The following is a 23,758-nucleotide window of genomic DNA, read 5'->3' as shown; positions in this document are numbered from 1 at the left end:
CCTGGAAGTCGGATGCGAGCAGGCGCAGGTTGTGGGAGGGCGAGTCTGGGTCGGGTGCGGGTTGGGTTTTACTTATCACTAGTGATAATCACTAATATTGATGTGCTTAATCAGCTGTTTCGTCTATAGCCAAAAAGGTCTAGTAACCTATAGCAGATGTTTGAGTGTATGAGAGATGACCCTCCTGTAATTCAGAACCTTCTGGATAACGGGTTTCCGAATAATGGATCCCATACCTGTATTATTAGTGATGGGCGAATAAATTCACCAGGCATGAATTTGCGGTGAATTTCCACATTTCGCCGCAGGTGAATAAATTCGTGAAACTACTGCTAAAATCCATCTGTGTAAAAAAAATTTGGACGCACGTCAGAAAAGTCGCTTGTGTCAAAACTGCCGCGCAGCAACATAATTTGGACACTCATTGACTTTAATGCCAGTGTCAAAATTGACGCAAGCGTCAAAATTCGCGATTCGCAAAATTTTCACCATTTTGCAAATTTCCCAGGAAATTCGCAACAAATTCGCCTATCACTACATATGTATTATGAGTCATTGGGTATATCCCAAGCTGTCTGGGGCACAGGTATAGTATTTGCAGAGGTCAGGATAGCAGTCTGCCCAGGGACCAAAGTGGCCCCCGTTTTAATAGACAAATAGGTCTGTGTATATTTGTATAGAACTACAGACAGAAATGCAATAAAGTGTTGGATGTAGATTAACTGTGGATTCTTTGGAATAAAAGATGACCAGTAGTCAAAGACTGGAATTTGAGCTCCCTCAAGAATAATGTGTAACTAATAGATGTACAAATGTCAATACTATTTGTAGTTAGGTCACAGAATGAATGTACAGGGGTGGATCTAGTCTAGTACAAACCCCTTATTATCCTATCTGTATTCTGCTAAATCCCTCTGTGATGCCCCGCCCCCTGCTGTGATTGACATGCTACATTGCTTATAAAGAAGTGACTGCTACTGGTGCTCATACCCAGGTGAAATCATAGCAGCCTGTATTAGGGGACTGATAGATCCCATTCTGTGCCTGCTCAGTATAACTTCCAGACATGGAGCCAATGACCATGTTCCTCTGTCTTTCCATTTTCTTACTTTCACTCCTGACATGGAAGATACACAAGAAACGACTTCAACTGCCCCCGGGACCCTTTCCTCTTCCGCTGCTGGGAAATGTGCTACAGGGGACCACTGTGCTCTATGACTCTTATCGCAAGGTAAGTTCACTTTTGGGCATATAAAAGGCATAATTGCTACTGGAGGTGTAGTGCTTACCTGACTATCCATAAAGTGCACTTAAATAATGATACATAATTAAAATAATGAATTTAGATCACCAATCATATCTATAGTACTGTTCATTCTGCGCTCCCACATGATAATCTTCATTATTCACTTTGTACAAATATTCTTCTGCCCCTCTATTCCCTATTATATTGTTACACACGCTGCTATTGCTCTGCTCTTATTATCATGCATTTTAATTATAGGAGGCAAATAAAGGGAACTCCTTGCCCCACGCAAACCTTTTGGCTGCAAATAAAAGGTATTCCCCCTAGCTTCAGCAAATGGGAGTCCAAAGGCTCTACTTCATTATGGGCCGTTTGGCATGGTGATATGGAGGATTTTTGGAACCCTCTCTTTTTTAAGGTGGTTTTACCTGCACCCTTAATGCACTTGGTGTGTTTTTGGCCCTTTGGGTAAAATTGAAGCTTTTTTCCTGTGTTTCAATCTTAAAAAAAAGCCAAATCTAGCTATATATTCATCCATCTATTGGGCAAATTTACTAAAGGGCGAAGTGACTAACGCTGGCGAAAATTCGCCGATTTACTAACGGTCGCTGGTGTAACTTCGCTAGCGAAGGAGATAGACTCTAGCTGTACTTCACTCCCTAACACCTCCCTAACAGCTCTGGCGAATGGACATTACTCCGAAAAATTCACAAAGATGCCGATTATACTGAACGTTACCTCTTGCACCAGACTTGCCTTCACCAGCTCAGACCAGGCAAAGTGCAATAGAGTAGATAAAAAAAAAAATAGTTGAAAAAAAAAAACTATATTGTCTTTTCCATTTTCAGGGTGATAGGCTGAAAAAGAGCGTAAATATTTTTTCGCTAACCGGCTTCCCCCCTACATTTCCTAACATAAACTATACACTGGACTCATGTGTAGGGCAATATAACAACTCTATTTTATTTATTAAGGTTTCCCAGGCTTGTGTAGTGTAATGTATTTGCTGCAACATATACGTCCATTCAACTTTAACTTCCCGCCGTATGCAAATTAGCCAACGCTAGCGCAACTTTGCTTCGATTGGTGCAGTAACGCTAGCGCAACTTCACCAGTGTTCGTCACCCTGGACGCAACTTCACATGTTAGTGTATTAGCGTTGTGTGAGCGAATTTTCACCTGCCAAAGTGTTGCGCTGCCAGTGAAGCCGTCGCTGGCGAATTTTCGCTGCTTAGTAAATTTGCCCCTATATATCCATATATATATATATATATATATATATATATATATATATATATATATATATATATATATATATATATATATATATATTTCATCCTTCTACATATCCATCTATACATATTCATCCATCTATATATCCATCTATATATCTAGTTATAGCATACCTCGAGGATCAGACTGTTTTCATGTCCATCAAGTTCAATCTTTTGTGTCTGTATAAAACCTGCCTAACGGCTAGTTAACTAATATATTGTTCCAGAGTGGCTGCTGGCTTGACAACTGAAACTCACTTTTTTTATTTCCTCTCTTGTCTCAGTTTTATGAAAAGTACGGCCCAGTGTTCACTATATGGCAAGGTTCCACACCGCTGGTGGTACTCTGTGGGTATGAGGCACTGAAAGATGCTTTGATCAACCAATCTCAGGAATTTGGTGACCGTGGGATCTTTGCACTGTCTGGGAGGTTAACCAATGGATATGGTAAGAGCAATTAAGTTTTCTAATCATTGTTTTGCCAAGAGTAAATGTGGCCATACAAGGACTGATAACATCTGCCAATGTGGTCCCTCCAGTGTTGACAGATTATTGATCTGTGTATGGGGGCCACTGATGGACCTGCCTGACAAATATTCAACCTTAAATTGGCCAAATCTGGCTCAAATCTACTAATTTGGTGAGGCTGCAATGACAGTATATGGCCATCTTAACATCTATTTGTGTCCTCGTTGTTTAGTTCCTATCAACATTTATTACTAGATTACTGGGAACAAAGACATGCCATAAAACTTATTTGACTCAGGACTTGATACTGCAAAATACAATTATATCATGAGCCAGTAGCTAAACTGCCACACATGGGTGTCCACAGTAAGTTTTTCAGGAGGGGCAAGTAAGAATTGATGGGTGAAAAAATTCTCCAGGCATGGATTCGCTCACCACTCAGTATGCAAAGTGCTAAAAGAGGCCACTTTCATCTATTTTTTGTAATTTTCACACTGTTTGGTGACTTACTTGTGGTGCCACATGCTTCTGTCCACTTTTAGATTTGCAGAGACCTGCGACATGCCCCTTGGATCAAACACTCCACACACATCCCCCTATCCACCTCCTAACTTACACAGACACACTAGTTAGGTAGTGGCAGGAGCAGCATCAGGTCCTGCCCTTACTGCTTCTCACTGACACCTCCTGATGTTGATTTCAGCTCCTCGCTCCGGCAGAGGAGAGTGCAGCTTTCTCCCAGGACGTAAGTTCCTGACTTTACATTTTCCCAGCTTTCTGGTCTCCAAAAAAACAAAAATGAGGGTTCTACTGTATCTCTCATTCTAATTTGTCCCCATCCCCATTGAATCTGGCAGAGGACAGGTTACACAGAACTTTCCCCCTCAGACTTGACCTTGTGGTTTGTACAAAGGCTTCCAAGGGGAGCTTCACATGATTCTTATCTAACCAATTGAGTGCTTTTCTTCATTGGTGATCCTACAACATTCCTAGATAGGCTTCAAACTAATGTTTGTGACCACCATCAACAGGGCATGTCTACACCTGGATGAATTTACACTCTTCCATTCATGCTTAGCTCCATACACCCTCCTTCTTGAGCAAAATAACTAAATAAGGACTGGTAAAAATAAGGGAAAGCTAAAGCTCTACTCGCTTTTATAGCTTTTTGCATAACGTTCTGATACATATCATTGATTGCAAGTTTTCTATGTTCAAGTCTACACCAAGTCTATGTGAAGCACCAGTCTTATCTGTACTAAAAACACCCTGAAATCTGCATCTGCATCTGAAATTTGAATGTTGAGTTCAGAAGAGCGGCATGCATTAATACCTTCTGCATTATGTTTAACATTTGAGTTCAGTCAATTCTGGATCAGTTCCCTGCAGTTTTTATTTTGCTTCACAATGTCTCTCAACGTCTTAATCCTTTCCCAATTTCTGGTGAACCAACCATACCTTTTAATGCCTTTAAGATTGGAGAATTACATTCCTGTGGTCAAATAAAATACAGACAAAGGAGAAATATACAAAAAATTCACAGTTACACAACTAGTCAACAAAAGTTTTGCACCAGGCAAAGCACAGGGGCTTATTTATGATATACCTAATGCCAACCATTACTCTCACTTTATTTTATGCTCTCTTAGAGCTTTCTACACATCAGGTGCAGACACCAGGTTTGGCACCATGTCCTGTAACTGTTGTTATTTGACACATATCCATCAAGTCACTGCTCTGGATACTCTTGAGTTGATAATGCTGATACATCTATTTTAGATTCCAGAAACAAAGAGAAGAGCAGTTCTTTGTCCTTAATCCTGCAGATATGCCAACCAGGTGCCTCTGTGCTAGAGTCCTGCAGTGGGTTGGGTACCTGCGGGTTGCGGGTAGAAGTTCTGGGTGCGGGTATAGACGTGGGTAGGCGGTTCTGCAGGTTTGTGGTTTGCGGGTCGGTCCGTGGGTCTTCTCAATAGCGATTTTTACTCTTTTTTTCTGATCACGTCTACTTCCGATGATGTCACTTCTGGTTTATAATGACAACACTTCCTTTTACTCCTTTTTTTCTGACCACGCCTACTTCTGATGATGTCACTTCCGGTTTACAATGACAGCATTTCCTGATTCTTGATGGTTAGCGGGTCGTGGGTACTTAAGGTACTTGTGGGTCGTGTCGGGTCCGGGTTGCGGATTGCAGGTTGTGGGTACGGTTCGGGTACGGGTTCCAAAAAATGGACCCACGCAGGTTTCTACTCTGTGCTTCAAGTCTGACCCCACCTTGTTCTGCCCAGTTCCAGACTCACAATTTCACTCCCTGTTTCTGATATCTGGTGACACTTCTATGATTTTCAATGACATTAGTTAGTTAGGATTTGCTTGCAAATTACTGGCAGTGGGCGAAGGGACTGTTACCGTAAATAACATGGTACGGGTGGGTTAAATTAGGATGATTGCTCAAAAATACAGTTAAGTTCACATGTCCAATTCTGGAGAGTGTCCCTCATTGGAGGCACAAATTCAGTTGGGTAGGGTGCAAGGCACAAAAACATGGTCCTGTTTTATTTCAAATTGTAGGAATAATCCAATTTCTCCCTTTCATTTTTTTTTATTAAAGGTGTCCTTAACACAAATGGAGAACGATGGCAGCAGTTGCGTCGCTTTTCAATCACTGTATTTAGAAACTTTGGAATGGGGAAGCGGTCCATGGAAGAGAGAATACAAGAGGAGGCTCGGCACCTTATTCAGGCTGTACAGGACACAGGAGGTATTGAGCCGATGAACACTGAGTGGTATGGACTTTCACTGAAATTAATTTAGTTTAAATTACTACAATGAATGCTCAATTGTACTTCAGTTATCCATAGCAACCAATCAGATTTTTTTAGGTTGAATTTTAATTTGCAAAGAACAAATCTCAAAACTGTTAGAGAAGCACATTGTTGGAATCAGACTAGATTTTCTGCCCCCTAGGTTAGCAGGAGGGTGATGGGCAAGGGGTCAGCTAGAAGTACTACTGTCAGGAAAGAATTATGGAGTGATTGACAGATGCAACAACATGTGGATTTGGTAGTAGTATTATGAAAAAGAGGTGAGTATGGGGCACATGGGGGTTTTCCTAAGATTCAATTTATCCAAGATGGTACATGTTAGATCTGATAAAATTGTTCTCCACTCCCGCCAACTCCTATATCCCTCCACACAACATATCTTTCAATAACTTGGGCGCCACTAGTTCTTTAAAGGAGAAGAAAAGCTAAAGGGTTTTATTGCCAATAGATTAGCCACAAGCTATAACACTATATTTATTCTGCTGAATGCTGTACCATACCTGAGTAAACAGCTAGAGAATCTCTCTCCGTTAGTCTATAATAGCAGCTGCCATATTAGTTTGCTGTGACATCACTTCCTGTCTGAGTCTCTCCCTGCTCACTCATAGATCTGGGCTCATATTACAGCAGGGAGGGAAGGAGGGAGAGGAGCAAACTGAGCATGCTCAAGCCTAAGCCCTGGAGGTTTAAGCTGCAAACAGGAAGTCTGATACAGAAGCCCATGTGTACACAATAGAAGGAAAGAAATGTGGTGTTTCTTTTGACAGAGGACTCAGGGCAGCATTACTTTGAGGGTTTACTGGTGTATTTATATAGACCTTTCTGATAAAGCTTACTTAATTTTAGCCTTTCTTTCTCCTTTAAGACAAATGAAACTCATAGGGGCAGATTTATCAAGGGTCGAATTTTCGATTTTGAAAAACTTTGAAATTCGATTTCTGGCAGAAAAGAAAAGCCGGGCACCAAAAGTACAACAAACTTGTGATTTGCCAACTTGGCATGCAGTCACAATGATGCTAAAATTATAGAAAAAAATACTGAATAGTAGGTAAAAAAACAACAGGACAAATTGCTTCTGAAATTGCACTTTACACACTGCACTTGTTTTCAGAAATTATCCCTACTAGGTCTGCTCCCAAATATGTGGCAATACACATATAGGGCACCAAAAAGAGGCTCTTTATCATGTCCGCACTAAATGGAAGTGATTAATCCCTTTCAATGCTGAATGCAAACAAAAGCAGTAAATACAGGACAGACAGAGTTCTCACTTTATAATTTTGTTCCTATCAGTTATGAATAAAGGGCCAAAAGTACTTTTAAAACAGGAATACAGCTATGATAAATATTGACGGTTGAACACTTGCCTATTTGCTACTGATCTTGGGTCTTCTTTTTCAGGGAAGCCATTTAATCCTGTCCATTTACTTGGACGAGCGGTAAACAACATTATTAATTTAACAGTGTTTGGAAGAAGCTGGGGCTACGAAGATAAGACACTTCTTAAGCTGGTCAACGTGTTGAATAACATCCTTCTCTTCATCAGAACCCCATTAGGAGTGGTCAGTGCCCTTTTGAATAAATTATCGTCTGAATTTAAAATCTAATATTTTTGGAATTACAGTATACTATATCGTTTGGTCTCATTTCTAACCATAATCAGGTGTTATTGGCTCACCCACTCTCTCTACCCACTGGGTTAAAGGAACAGTAATGCCAAAAAATGAAAGTATATTAAAGTCAAGGTTGGTTGTGTGCAGACTGAGTTGCCTTTATGCATGTAGGGGGTTGTTGTGTGAGGTGAGGCTAAGTGGGTTTTTTGGTGGCACAGTATTGTTAGCATGTAGTTTATTTTTTGCCTTCAATACTTGGGATAACATGTGACTTTTGGACTCATTTTCTGTAGTGCTCCTTTACTTTTATAATTGGAGAGCAATCCCCAGTACACTGCCCCATGGTATCAGAATGGTGCCTTAATCTGTTGCTGTTGAAGTCTAGGTAGCTTTTCATTTATCTGGGTCATAATATACAGTAACCAGCATTGACTAGACTGGCTCAGTAATCTTGTCCCAATAGTATCAGGAATATTACATATGCAGAGAAAGAAAGGCAGAAAGGGGTAATGAATAGTATAATTACTACCAAGCAATATAGTATTTTTTGGCAATATAAGGGGCCTAATTTATTATATGGTCAGTTCCCTTTCCCTAGCCGGTGTCTGAAACAACAATAAATTAGGCCCCTTATATTGCCATAAAAGCCCAATTCTCAGCTGTTAGACTAAGTAGAACTGACGTGCCTTCTTCTGAATAATATTGTTTTGCACTGAAAGAAACACTTTATCAGTATATTCTATAATTTATTTGGCAAAATAAGTTTTCTTTAATCACATTGGCTGTCACTTAAAGGATGGTGAGGTGAGGGGGTTAAATGGCCTCTCACTGAGAACCTTAGTAGCCTGACTGTATATGTCTCATTCCTCTCCACAGCACCAACAGCACTAAACTTGCCCATGGTCCTTTCCTAACTTAATACATTCAATCTTCACACTTCCATTGTTACTGTACCACTATGAGCCACAACAATTGTCTCTAAATCATTAAAGTCATAGTCAGTGGTTTTTACTTCTTAGCTCTTTGATTGAGGCAATTAAACCTCCAAACTCATGAAAATTCCAACTCAATATGCCTTTTAAAAACTGACCCCAATACGAATCTCTTTGAAATCAATGGTTTCTGAAAAAGCACATCATTTTCTGAAGAAATGCCACATTCTACCCAGCAAATTATACTTTATTATTCCTTATGCAGATATATGCTGCCTTCTTCAAGATCATGCGGCACCTGCCGGGCCCACACCAAAAGATATTCCATGACAGTGAGATAGTGAAATCTTTCATCAGAGAGCAGATTCAGTTTCACAGGGACACACTGGATTCCAATTCCCCACGGGATTATATTGACTGCTTCCTCATCAAAGCTGATCAGGTAAATCAATGAAATAGAGTTAATGCCTTCCAAATCATTTACATTTACCCTTCTTAGGCTAAGGCCACACTAGGCGATAGCGCGGCGATTTGACTCGCGGCGACTTTTCGCCGCGACTTTTAATCCGCAATCGCTGGCGAAACTTTTGCGCTGCCGTCTATGGGGAATCGCGACAAATCGCCAGCGTAAAAACACACGCGGTGATCTTTTTTCTATTGTCGCTCGAAATCGCCAGCGATTGCGGATTAAAAGTCGCGGCGAAAAGTCGCCGCGAGTCAAATCGCCGCGCTATCGCCTAGTGTGGCCCTGCCCTTATGCTTCTTACATTTATATTTTAACTTGATATGAATCACATGGAATGAATCTACTTTTTATACCACTGGAAAGATGAAAATCAAGTCTACTGTAGACGAGTCTCTTTTTTTATCTAGTCTTATTTAGAATGCTCCATCTTTCATTTAGCCAAATCGGTGCAGGTAAAATTGCTGGCTAAAACAGACATGTAAAATCCTGATGTGGAATTGAAAATTGCTACTGTTGCTACATGAAACCAAGGCAGATGCCCAATAGAGATCTGGCTCTCGCACACCCTTGTAGAAGATAATTACAATGCTATGCACAAGGGTAGAGGCAACCTCAAATCCAGTCTAGAAGTAAAACAATCCAGAGCTACACAGAGCCATTTTACTTCTAGACCAGGGCAGATGCCCCAAGTCTCTTGCCCTATCTTCAAGGTTTCAAAATGATATTCAAAATGGTTCAGGAAATGATAGAGTTTTGGGCAGATCAGGAACTTGTCTGGGTAACATGGGTGGTTCTGGGCAGATAAAGGTAGCTACTTTCCATTTGGAATTATTGGGGGGGGGAAATACTAGAAACTGGTCTCATTCTTAAAGAGATACTGTCATGGGAATATATTTTTCAAAATGAATCAGTTAATAGCGCTGCTCCAGCAGAATTCTGCACTGAAATCAATTTCTCAAAAGAGCAAACAGATTTTTTTATATTCAATTTTGAAATCTGACATGGGGCTAGACATTTTGTCAATTTCCCAGCTGCCCCTGGTCATGTGACTTGTGCCTGCACTTTAGGAGAGAAATGCTTTCTGGCAGGCTGCTGTTTTTTTCTTTCTCAATGTAACTGAATGTGTCTCAGTGGGACATGGGTTTTTACTATTGAGTGTTGTTCTTAGATCTACCAGGCAGCTGTTATCTTGTGTTAGGGAGCTGTTACCTGGTTACCTTCCCATTGTTCTGTTGTTTGGCTGCGGGGGGGGGGGGGAAAGGGAGGGGGTGATATCACTCCAACTTGCAGTACAGCAGTAAAGAGTGATTGAAGTTTATCAGAGCACAAGTCACATGACTGGGGGCAGCTGGGAAATTGACAATATGTCTAGCCCCATGTCAGATTTCAAAATTGAATATGAAAAAAATCTGTTTGCTCTTTGGAGAAATGGATTTCAGTGCAGAATTCTGCTGGAGCAGCACTATTAACTGATTCATTTTGAAAAAAAAAATGTTTTTTCCCATGACAGTACCCCTTTAATGTATAACCATAAGGCCTGTGTCCTGTAATCTTCTCAAGCTACTCTGGGACACGTACTTTAACTGTGTTGGGTGTCATGAGTTATGCAAAATCACTTCATGTGCACTCCACTCACTTACTATAAATCTAGTTCCAATATTGACCTACTATCACATAACACTTTGGACCATGCCCTGTGGTTATTTAGCTTAGGTGCACATTTTGCATCTCAGAATGGAGTCCAAAGACCCTTGCCTTTCCATAGAATACAGCACTATCTACATTTGCAGTCTTTTATACTTGTAGGGCAGGCCTGCAGCACAATGTTAGGAGTCACCAATTCTGCCCTTAACTTGCAAGACATTTAGTTAGAGATCAAAAGCAGGCCAGGGGCAGGTGTACAGGCTATGTTGCTCCTGAAGAGCATTGCCACTTTCCTTGTAGAGGACTCAGCCCAAGATACAAGGATTGAACGGCATCTTGTAGATGTAGAACTTTTTCATAAGAGACTGTTAGCATGATGTTGTAGAAGTGACATGCTGGTTAAATAATTGAACAGCCTGACAGCGTGCAACTGGTATTAGGGTTTACACCTAGCAAAGGAGCCCATCATAGTAATCCTACAGTAATTCCTTGTTCAGTTTATCCAGCACGTGATAAAATAAATGCTTTCTTCCGTAGGAAAAGGACCTGCACTCAAGTGAATTCAGCCAAGAAAATCTGGTGAACACAGTGTTTGAGTTATTTTTAGCCGGAACAGAGACCACTGCAAATACTATGCAGTTCAGCTTGTTGGCCATTATTACATACCCCCATATTCAAGGTGAGGTTTGTTGAGGGTAACATTCGTTTAATGAGAAAACTGAGGCACATACCTAAATGCTGAAGTTAATGGGAGAATGTTGTTTTCTCAGAACGGGTTCAGAAGGAGATAGACCAAGTAGTTGGATCAGATCGACTGCCTGGGATAGCAGACAGACCCCAGATGCCATACACTAATGCCGTTATTCATGAGATTCAAAGGTTCTTGGATCTTGCTCCACTGGCCCTTCCACACATGGTAACACAGGACACAGTATTTAAAGGTTTCAGACTCCTCAAGGTGAGAGATATTATCCTTAAGTTTGCTGTTTTCTGTTTAGTTTTCTGTTTTGTGGAGAGATACAGTAAGAATATATATAGATATACAGTATATAACCTTTTAGTTTGTTAACTCTAATCTCTAGGTCCTTCTAACCCTATTGTACTCTGTAATCCTTGTTTGTTATCCACCATTTATTCCCTGTTTGCTATAACTGCAGTAAAGCACTGCGTATCTTGACAGCGCTATATAAATAAATGATGATGATGATGATGATGATGATCAGAGGTAGTGCCTAGGGAAAAATAAAACAATTAAGTACTAAAATAATGTTATAATGAAATTTGTTTTCTTTGCCAGTATTTAAAAGTACTTTATCCCCATGCATATGACTTACAAAATCCAAGTAGCACCCACTTGGGCCAGGCCACCCTTTAATCATTACAAGGTAGCAAATATAAGAAAATATTGGTGCATCAGTCATACAGTCACAGATCCAATAACAAGTTTTCACTCCAAATCACACTCTAACTGATTTTCAATGTTTATGTTTATGCAGGGCCTGATTTACATAGCGGGCAACCCTAGATCCACTGCCATTCGTTGCCCCCATCCCCTCCCTTTTATTCTCACAAATTTTCATCATGGGGACCGAAGCAATGGGGATTGGTGCACCGTGCACGGGAAATTTTAAAAACGATTGTATCTCCTGTCTCCTGGTTGGGCACCACGTCGCCCCAAAAAATTCTGCTGCCCTAAGCCTGGGCCTTGGTGGCCTCACCATAAATCTGGGCCTGGGTGTATCTAGAAGAATAAACAGGCATTCTCCCCAAATCTTACCATTAAGGCAGAGCCCAACATGTCACTACTCCATGTCTGCCCGGGCACACCAGACTAAGGCGCAAATTGACTTAGGCCTGAATTTTCACGTCAGAAAGCTTTGCCATACTTTGCGAAACTACATCAGATGTTAATTCGATATTCATCAAAAATGTGAAAATTCTTGTCTGTAAATGTAAATCTGTCAAATTTGTCAGTGGGAAAGTTTCTTAGTGATTTTTTTCCAGCGTTACTTTCTTCCTATGGAAACTTCGTTAACATACTTACGATTACGTCAATTTCAATATGGCAGCTACATAAAGGTCATATGTATGTCTTTAGTAGTGATGGTGATAAGTGGCCACTTATTATTACAAATGTCCAAGGAAGCAAAATAAAGACCTAATAGATCCTCTAATGTCCTAGACATGAGCCCACCCTAAAACAAATGTGGTATGAGCTTCAAATGGTTAAAACAGTGTAAATAACATACATTTAACAGTTACAATTTTTTAACATAATCCCACATTAAAATATGAAAAAACACCAGTTTTTTCTTTTTTTTAATTACTTTTTTGAATATAGAATTTGATGTCACCGACATAGTAATAATGTTGAGGATGTCACTTCAGCTTAACAATTTGGCACGTAGAACCAGGCGAAATAGACTTTTGGTAACGTATTGGAAAATGTACACTTAATACATTTGCAGATTTGCTTTCTTTCACCTGAACGAAAATTTGCCTGGCGAAACGGCGTGAGAGTTCTCTAGCGCTGAGCTTTTTCGCTAGCAAATTGTCTTCTTTGCCTCTTAGTAAACTGGTGAATTCGCTGCAAATTGTAATTGTGGTGAATTTTCGACCAAAAGTGTGCCCCTAAATGTTTTATAGCTACTGCCTTAGTGGGTTGCTAAAGTGCAAACAGCTGCATTCCTATGGTCCTTGCTGCCCCCCTCAGACTCGGCACTTGCCTAGGGCTACATCACTAGTGTGGAGAGCAGAGCCACAATTCTGATGTAAAAATTGGAATTACGGCAGCATCCTGCATAGAACTTACAGCTTTGCATGATTTATTATCATCAACATAAATAGAAACAGTACTGTGTCAATTCCCACCTCCAGGTCATTTATAAGCAAAACACAAGTTAAAAAGCAAAGTACAGACCCCTGTGGTACTCCACTAAAAACACTGGTCCACTTGGTAAATGTTCTTATTAACCACCACACTTTCTAATCTTTCAGCCAGTTCTCTAACCAAGTACAAATATTTTGTTCCAGGCCAATATTCCTTAATTTAATTATTCACCTTCTGTGTGGTACTGTATCAGTAGATCACATCCACTGGCATCCCAGACTCAAGGTTCTTGCTCACCCATAATAAAAAGCAATTAAATTAGTTTGGCAAGATCTGTTATGCATAAAACCATGCTGGCACTAAGGGTCAGGCCACACGAGCAGATTCGGGGAGATTAGTCACCCCAGCGACAAATCTCCTCTTCTTCGGGGGGACAATCTCCACAACTGCCTTCCCCCTGCCCTCTGCCGGCTAAAATGAAAATCGCCTGGGGGAAGGCACACGTGGAAGTTCATTTTCCGAAGTCTCCCGAAGTTGAGAAAACATAGCGTGTGCCTTCCCCCAGTCGATTTTCATTTTAGCCAGCGGAGGGCAGGGGGAAGGCAGTTTGGGGAGATTGTCGCCCCGAAGAAGAGGAGATTTGTCGCTGGGGCGACTAATCTCCCCGAATCTGCTCGTGTGGCCAGACCCTTACTCAATAATATTGTGATTTTCAATGTAGTCAAACATCTTATTCCTTATTACCCCCTTCCAAAAGCTTTCCTACCAGACTAACAGGCCTATAGTTTTCAGGTGAGAATGGGATCTCTTTTTGAATAGTGGCACCACATTTGCAATTTGGTCACTGAGCTTTGCATGTTCTATTCTCTTTGAATTTCCTCCCGAGTGACCCATCTATCAATATTTATATTATTAGAATTGGGTCTTTTAAAAGGAAGAATTCATTAGCTGGTTCCTCATTTTATAGACATTCCATTTCCCTTCAGTGTTTAACCCCGTTAAAGCCTTTCCCATTAAATATATTGCAGAGATGCCCTTATACTGGAATAATTTGTTTTACTTACTCCCTTATAGAGTTGTCTTTGCAACAGAATCTCAAAGGAGACCATGATATGATCACTATTCCCTAAATGTTCACCCAAACAAATGCTGTTGATTAGTTTGGTATTATTAGATATTACTAGGTCTAAAAGAGAATCATTCCTAGTATGTTCTTGAAGTTGACATACAGCATATTTACAAACATATTTACAGTTCTATCTGACTTGGCAACCCTATTACCTAAATGCTATATCACTCTGCACTATACAATGCACTAGTGGAACCGAATTTCCATTCTGCTTTTTTTGCTGCCCCTTGTTACTGGCCGCTCAGTGCCGCCTGAGGCAAGGTTCTCACCTCCTCCTTTAACGTGTGTGTCTGCTGTATATCTGATATTTCTTTTTAAATCTTGCAACAGGGAACCACAGTCATTCCATTAATTGGCTCAGCCCTAAGGGACCCGGCACACTGGGAAACACCGGAGGAATTCAATCCTGAACACTTCCTAAACCAGAATGGAGAGTTTTATATGTGCCCAGCATTCATGCCATTCTCAGCAGGTAATTTTAGAAACCATGTGGCATGTAAGGAGTCTTGACAAGTGATCGGTAAATGCATACCAGCGAATTATTTTAAATAATACCAATGGCCCAAGCAGTATGGAGATTTTATGGGCGTTTCAAGGTACCTTATAGTGTTTCACACTACTAACAAGGGCAGTACAGCAATGGCAACGGGTAGAGAATCCCTTGAATTCTCATAGAATCACAGGTGTTTCTTCTCAAAGTGATACTAACACACGCGTACAGGGCTGCCATCAGGGGGGCCCGGCAAAATCTAAGGTGAAAGGGGGGCCCGACCATGCTGCACTCTCAGAAAAGCTGGCCCCCCCGTAAGATCCGAAGCGACAAAGGAAGATGCGGTGGAAAGACCCGAATCAGCGGCGGAAAGACCCGAATCGGCGGCTGAAAGACCCAAATCGGAAAGTAGCAGAAATGCTGTAGAACAAAGCTGAAGAATCAGCCATCGCCCGAGGACAAGGAAGAAGAACCTAAGGTAAGTTCCACAGAACCCCAACATTTTTCTATGGGGCCCTTGACCCCCTATGGTTTTTTTAACTTGTAAGGGGGAGCCTGGCCACCATTGTTTTTTTTATTTTCTATGGGGGCCCATGACCACCAATGTTTTTGTTAAACTTGTAAGGGGGGAGCCCTGACCACCAATATTTTTGTTTAACTTGTAAGGGGGGCCCCTGACCACCAATGTTTTTTAAAAAACTTTTATCTGGTTCCATGGCGCCAATGTTTTTTTTTAACTTATAGGGGGTCCTGACCACCAATGATTTTTTTCTAATTGTAGGGGGGCCCTGACCACCAATATTTTTTCTTTAAACTTTAAACTTTTATGGGGGACCCTGATTGCTAATGTTTTTTTAAAAGATTTGTTGGGGCCCTGACGCCAATGTTTTTTTTTTTAACTTATAGAGGACCCTGACCACTGCTGACGTATGTATGGACTTCTTACTGCGTTGTGGGTGGGATCTTGGGTGGGGCTTGGGGGCCGGCCTGTGGTGGGCGGGGACCAGAAGGGGCCCAGAAAATTTTGCTGTATGGGGCCCTGTCATTTCTAATGGCAGCCCTGTACACATTAATAAAATACGTAGGAATGTATCAGTATTGCTATGTAAGAATGGTCACAAACATATTTTTTTGGGAGTCGATCCCCAAGTCAAGTGGTCAAGTGTTCAAGTAGATTTTATTGCCATTTCAGCCATAAACAATAATACAGTACATAGTAGAAACAAAATAACATTCCACCAGAACCCATGGTGCTATACATACTGTAAGACTATAAGACTATACTGGGTGCATCTAAATGTGTGTTATTGAAGTGAACAACCCTATCAAGTACACAGTCTCGCTGGGCAGGATAGACATACATTTATGTAGAGCATTTCAGAGGTTTGTGCAGTTCCTTATTTTGCTCTATCCATGCCCTTGTCTTGTTCTTGTTCACCCTTGTTCAGCTCTTGCCTGTCAGTTCTGTTCCAGTCAGCACAGTATCAGCTCCTGCCTGAAGGACTCACCTCCCCCCGGCTTTAGCGCCCCTTACCTATTCCTGACAGGAGAGCTTAAATGATTTAAGAATATATTTCTGGCTTTCACACAAAATTGGCATAAATGATTTGCTCTCAATTTTGAACATTCTGGAGCTCTCCAGAAAACAGCAAAGGGACCATATTTTCCTTTAAACCTTTCTCAGATGTCCATGTTCCCTGGTCCAGGGTCCCTGGTGAGGCCTATGCTGTTTGATGAGGCATTTATGTAGCCCTAACTGTTTTTAGTACCAGAATAACTCAGTTAAAAGTGCTGCTACTGCAGAATTCTGCACTAAAATCCATTTCTCAAAAGAGCAAACAGATTTTTTTATATTCAATTTTGGAATCTGACATGGGCTAGACATATTGTCAATTTCCCAGCTGCCCCAAGTCATGTGACTTGTGCTCTGATAAACTTCAATCACTCTTTACTGCTGTACTGCAAGTTGGAGTGATATCACCCCCCTCCCTTTCCCCCCCAGCAGCCAAACAAAAGATCAATGGGAAGGTAACCAGATAGCAGCTCCCTAACACAAGATAACAGCTGCCTGGTAGATCTAATAACAAACTCAATAGTAAAAACCCATGTCTCACTGAGACACATTCAGTTACATTGAGAAGGAAAAACAGCAGACTGCCAGAAAGCATTTCTCTCCTAAAGTGCAGACACAAGTCACATGACCCGGGACAGCTGGGAAATTAACAAAATGTCTAGCCCCATGTCAGATTTCAAAATTGAATATAAAAAAATCTGTTTGCTCTTTTGAGAAATGGATTGCAGTGCAGAATTCTGCTGGAGCAGCACTATTAACTGGTGCGTTATGGAAAAAACATGTTTTCTGATGACAGGATCCCTTTACTAAAATTGGCACAAACAAAGTTTCTGCAGTGTGAAACTCTTATCACTGAAACAATGGGGCTTAAGGTGGCCATAGACGCAAAAATCCAATCGTATGAACCCTGGATTCGTAAGATTTTCAGATCATGTGTGGAGAGTCCAGACATTTTTTCGTCCCATGGAGAGTGGCCGTTTGGTCGATCAGGCAGGTTAAACTGTTTCTGTCGGCTGCCGATTATATCTCTGCATGTATTGCCGATCAGACGATCTTGAGTGGGAGACTGTCATAACCTGTGATCATACATAACTTTTATACGATTGCTGTAGGGGCAGAACATCAGTGGATCTATTCTTTAACTTCTTTATTTGATCTGAAATGTTAGTGGCAGGTTTGGAGATGGGGAAATCTGATCGTTCGAGGATTCAAACGATCAGATCTTTGCGTCTATGCCCAGCTTAATTTATAAACAGAGCATAGAGCACATAGAGCACTTGAGCACTTCCAAAACGTTGTGTGGAGATCTCAATAAACTGCAAATAATTAGGACGATTGCTGGAGTGTGTGCCATCTGATTTTCTACATTCTATGGATGATTGGAACCAAGGTTTGCAGCAAGGTTTCCAGATTGAGCACCACAGGAATATATACACAGAATTTTGTATTACTTTATATTGCACTTATACAGTATAGCATCTCCCTAGCTCTAATGGATGTGCTAGACGAGGCATGACTTGCAAGGAACATTTTAAGTGTTTTACGGACACAAACCTGTAGGCTGGTGCCAATGAACGATAAGTCAGAAAGGGGTTACAAGGACTTGTATGAGGACTAAACTCAGACAAAGAGGCAAGTTTGTGGTTGGTATAAATGACCCCCTGTTTGCTTAAAATTTGGCAAAATACTGGCATTACCAATACTATAACATTTATATGGTTGCACTACAATCTACTTGTCTTACAGGAAAGAGAGTGTGTCTGGGAGAAGGACTGGCTCGTATGGAAATCTTCCTCTTCTTCACTGGACTGCTCCAGAAATTCACATTCACATCTGCAAATCAGACTGATACATTTGACTTAAGGACACTGAGAAGGGCCTTCCGGAAAAAAGGGCTTGTCTATAAATTGAGAGCCATTCCTAGGACCTGTACTCTGAAGAACTAATACAATAATTCTGCTAATGACGGATCTCAAATTAAACTGAATCTAATAGAATTTGCCATCATGAAGATTAACAGAAACTGATTTATTTCATATGTTAGCATAATTAGAGCTCACGTTAAGTTAAGAAGACTTGGAACACTGAAAAGCAGAGACACGCTCAGATTCGGGAGATTAGTTGCCTGGCGACAAATCTCCTTTGGAAGTTTCTTCATGAGGCAATTTCTGGCGACTTCTGAAATCAAAGCACTCTGGAAACTTACATTCAAGCTGGCAGGAGGCAGTTCGGGAAGATTAGTCGCCCAGAAGAAGAGGACATTTGTCGCCGGACGACTAATCTCCCCATTTCTGAGCATGTGCCCTGACCCTCACAGGTGGTTGTGGTTTCCCATCCACCCCCTTACCAATTTGCTGTGTCTGTTTGAAAGCCCTGCAAAAAAGAGAGCTACTGAGCTGTTCACCTTTGCTTCTTTATGAGATCATTTGTAACTTGAAAGTATTGATATGTTTTACTGCCAAGTGTAAGACCAAATAGATTTACCCCAATATTCTGATCAGAGAAGACTTGTTTTGTTTTCCTTGAAGAAGCAACAACTGCTGGCAGCTCTACAGTTAATATCACACCTGGAGTCAAATGTCCATTTTCTTTCACAAGATTCTGGTCTGTCATTCCCATTTATTGAATATTCCAAAGACAATTTTTTTTTCTTGTCAACTAGGCTAGATACATTTTTGTAGGACATACTTAATTATCTATAACGTTAATTGTTTTATTCAGCTAATTTGTATTCCATTTACATTGTGAAACATATATTTTTTTTGTGCCATGTCCCCTGAGTGGACAATATTTAACTCATGCAATTAATGCCAATTGAAGCTTATAAAAGGCAGAAAGACACTCTTGAAAACCATGGATGGACTGGGCCAGCTGGATACTGGAAAAAACCTGATGGGCCCCATCCCTCTTGGGCCCTGCAGACCAGGACCCTGCGGGCTCCACAAACCCCAGCGGATTTGGCATGAGTTAAATATTGTCCACTCAGGGGACATTGGCACAAAGGTAAAGAGTTATCTGTGACCCAGGCTCTAACTTGCATCCATAAGGTTATTACTTCAGGTTCTACAAATGAAGCAGAATGCTGCACAATTTTGGGCAGGTGGAACTAGTATTAAATAGGATTGAGTGTCTGGGTTGTAGACACAACCTCTCTGTATGATTTCATCAGCATAATTTCTGGATTTCCCTTAACAAATAGGTCAATATTGATAGTTTTAGGACCCTGCTTTGCTTTTTTCAGGAATTTATCTGGTTATAGTAAGAAAATGTAGAAATAACTGAAACCAGTAGTCTAACCTAAAAAGAATACTCCTAGTGTCATATGTTTAATATTTGTTCATCTTTATTCCAGAAGCCATTTCAAGAATTGTATTTCTGCCAAATAAAATAATTTTAGTCCTATTTTGAGATACGGTATTCAACACAGGGAAAAGGAATCAAAACACAGCTCATGTTATACTGGAATCAAATGACTGGCTTGTAACCAGTGACATCTGCTACTGATCTAGTAACTAACAGCAATCAGCAGGTAGCATTTACTTCGCAGCTGTGTGAAAACAAAGCACTAAAGGTCCGAAGAGGTTGAATAAACAGTTTAAATCCGCAAGTGTATGGCCATCTCTGTAATGATAAAACAGTAAGTAATAAAACATTTATTGGGATAAGTGTCTCCTGACCTGGGTATTGGTTTCAATCAGAGGGCTTAGCCCTTCCCTGTCATTAGCTTTTAAAGGAGAGAGATTGCCAAGACCACAGCATTGGTTCCAAAGACTTAAAGGAGAAGGAAAGCTACAGAGGCCAATAAATTAGCTGCAATAGTGCAAGCTAGAAAGCTATATTTATTCTGTAGAATGTTTTACCATACCCGAGTAAAAAGCTCTAGAAGCTGTCTCAGTTTGTTTAGGATAGCAGCTGCCATATGAGCTTGTTGTGACATCACTTCCTGCCTGAGTCTCTCCCTGCTCACTTATAGCTCTGTGCTCAGATTACAGCAGAGAAGGGAGGAGGGGGAAGTGAAGCAAACTGAGCATGCTCACGCCCGGGGCAAGGAGGTTTAAGCTGAAAACAGGAAGTCTAATACAGAAGTCCATGTGTACACAGAGGACTCAGAGCAGCATTACTTTGAGGGTTTACTGGTATATTTAGGTGAACCTTTCTGATAAGGCTTACTTAGTTTTAACCTTTCCTTCTCCTTTAATCCATGGGGCTTTTAACCAACACCCATTTTTAAAGGCATAAGACCACCATTTTAATGGACGGGTGTGGGGGCGCTACAACTGCATTAAAGTTTGGCCTGCAGCATAAATGCTAAACTGCAAAATATCTCTGCTAAAGTAAAAAAAGGTGGGTTATGGGAGCTCTCCAAATATATTGCCATACACTATTATCATAACCTCTGCTACACAGTCATCTATTGCAAAGCACACCTGCACCTCTGCTGCTTTTATATTTCCTACACTGGTGTCAGTGCTGCTGTTATATTCTCTGTTATAGCTACACACACTTATGTTACTGTATTCCCTATTGTAGTCTTTATGCACCCTTGTGTAACAGCTACTGCTATATTCCCTTTTATAACCTTTATTCACACGTGTGTTACTGCTGCAATATTTACTATTATATTTTTACACACCTTCGTGTCAGCATTTCCACTGTGTTCCTTGAGTCATTTTAGGACAGGGCAGGGTCGGACTGGAGACTGGGGGCCCACCGATGCTGCGACATGAAGGGCTTTCTTAGCAGTCCCCAGGGCCCCCTCTTGACTAGCAAACTTACGTACGTATGCATGAATGCAGGATCCCACACACGAATGCCAGCACCCTGCGATTGGGGGAGCAGGTCTGGGCCGGCAGGGCCCACCGGGGTTTTTCCAGGGCCAGTCTGACCCTGCCTTTATATTGAAATCATGCCGGTTTACAATTGCCAGTGTCCAAACCCTATTTAACTTACGCTTCATCACTGTCAAACCCTTACTACTTCTGCTGCAGGGAACCAACACCATACCTCCCAACATTTTGGAGGGACAAAAAAGTTGGCGCCTGTAGTGCAGCAAAAATGTATTTATTGTGGCCACACACCCTACTTACCATGTTCATTTTACAAAATGTGGCAGATTATGAAAGTTAAACATATTTCTGTGTTTTTTTTTAGTTATTAAAGTTATGCTAATGAAGGTGAATTGACCTTTAAGCTGTGAGTCTAACTTTTCCCAAGGGACCTGTTATCTTATATTGTTACAATTACTTATTTGTTTATCTCAAAATTGTTAAAAAAGTATCTTACCTGCAGCTGTGGCTGTTCTGGGCTCTCTGCCAAAAGCCAATTAAGTTAGAAACTTTGTTTATTTTTCTGGCTGTTCAGTGCAGAGAAAAATGGGACTTTTCAGTACAAACAAGGGACTGCGGGTTGAGCTGTCAAAAGAGGGACTGTCCCTCTAAAAATGGGACAGTTGGGAGGTATGTTGACCTCAGTAAGGAAAATCTTACTGGATCCTAACTGGAGTACTGCCATACACATATGGTAATAGTCATTGCCTGTGAACCACAGAACCTTGTGTTTAAAAGAACAGTGACACCAAAAATTTAAAATCTTTTAAAGTAATACAAATATAAAGTACTGTTGTACTGCACTGGTAGAGCTGGTGTGTTTGCTTCAGAAACTCTACAATCGTTTATATTAAAAGGTTGCTGGATAGCCATGGGGGCAGCCATTCAAAGCTGAAAAAGGAGAAAAGGTACAGGATACGCAGCACGTAACAGATGAGCTCTGAAGTATACAATGGGATTCTTCAGAACTTATCTGCTATCTACTGTGTATCCTGTGCTTGGATGGCTGCCCCCATGGCTACACAGCAGCTTTTTTATATCAACTATAATTACGTTTCTGAAGCAAACCCACCAGTTTTACAAGTGCAGAGCAACACTACATTATATTGTCATTCTTTTATATTCCTTATATTTTTGCTGTTACTGTTCCTTTAATAAGTTATACATCTGCCACAAGACAAGAACAAGACCAGTTTCCCAACCCATGACACTATCTTGCACCCGTCACCAATTCATGTCTCCTTGCCCCTTAGCCTTAACTTATCCTTGACTTTTTTTGTCACTCAGGTAGTGGCAGATTGAGAGAACATTAGGCTCTGGAACATTCTTCTGTGCTTGGATCAGAACTATTCCTAATCATTATTTCCAGGGTGACCACCACCTATTTAATAGACTAAGGGGATCATATACTGAGGCCCCACAACAGTGCCAGAGCATAATTGGTGCAAGTGTATTTTTTTTACTGGTAATATTGGTGTGTAGGTGCATCTCAGGTCATTTTGCCTGGTCATGTGCTTTCAGAAAGAGGCAGCACTTTAGGATGGAACTGCTTTCTGGCAGGCTGTTGTTTCTCCTACTCAATGTAACTGAATGTGTCTCAGTGGGACCTGGATTTTACTATTGAGTGCTATTCCTAGATCTAACAGGCAGCTGTTATCTTGTGTTAGGGAGCTGTTATCTGGTTACCTTCCCATTGTTCTGTTGTTAGGCTGATGGGGGGAGAAAGGGAGGGGATGATATCACTGCAACTTGCAGTACAGCAGTAAAGAGTGACTGAAGTTTATCAGAGCACAAGTCACATGACTGGGGGCAGCTGGGAAACTGACAATATGTCTAATCCTATGTCAGATTTCAAAATTAAATATAAAAAATCGGTTTGCACTTTCTGAGAAACTAAATTCAGTGCAGAATTCTGCTGGAGCAGCACTATTAACTGATGCGTTTTGAAAAAATATTTTTTCCCATGACAGTATCCCTTTAATGACACACAAGGTTGAACCTTAGTTTCTCTCCACCTGCATTTTTCCTCTATAGACGAGCGATTTGCCATGTCTTTGCACTGACAGGCACAGCACTGGCCTATATGCAGGCACACAGAGGGTTATCAGCAAGTAAATGCTCAGTTTTGCGTTTTCTTGTTGACATTCGCTCTGCAGTGGTGCAGACTCGTGACATTACCCTCACAGTTCTATAAAAGAGGTACCTTTAATTTTATGATTAATCACATTTTGGTAGGGTTTTCCTTATCTAGTGTAGTCATTCAAACTAGGGTGAGGCAACTTCTGGCGACTATTGAAAACGCATCGGCGCGTGTGCATTAGCGCAGGCGATTTTGCGCTGTAGCCTATGGCGAAAAAACGCTGAGGCAGTTCGGGGAGATAGTCGCGCAAAAGACGTGGCGATAAGTCGCCAGGCGACAAAATCTCCTCGTCTGGCCTT

General features: G+C 41.0%; 1 protein-coding gene across 1 annotated transcript; it reads left to right on the top strand.

The window, feature by feature from the left end:
* The first annotated feature begins 1,023 nt into the window (after positions 1–1,023).
* Positions 1,024–20,155, top strand: cyp2c8.2.L (cytochrome P450, family 2, subfamily C, polypeptide 8, gene 2 L homeolog). Its single transcript, NM_001092644.1, is given in 9 exon segments — positions 1,024–1,231; positions 2,805–2,967; positions 5,603–5,752; positions 7,218–7,378; positions 8,627–8,803; positions 11,009–11,150; positions 11,242–11,429; positions 14,761–14,902; positions 18,240–20,155. Coding segments are annotated over 9 exon segments (1,488 nt in total). The 5' UTR covers positions 1,024–1,066; the 3' UTR covers positions 18,440–20,155.
* Positions 20,156–23,758: the final 3,603 nt, after the last annotated feature.

Source organism: Xenopus laevis, chromosome 8S (genome assembly GCF_017654675.1).
Source record: "Xenopus laevis strain J_2021 chromosome 8S, Xenopus_laevis_v10.1, whole genome shotgun sequence".
NCBI classification, from domain to species: Eukaryota; Metazoa; Chordata; class Amphibia; order Anura; family Pipidae; genus Xenopus; species Xenopus laevis.
This window is presented reverse-complemented; position numbering and strand designations above follow the sequence as displayed.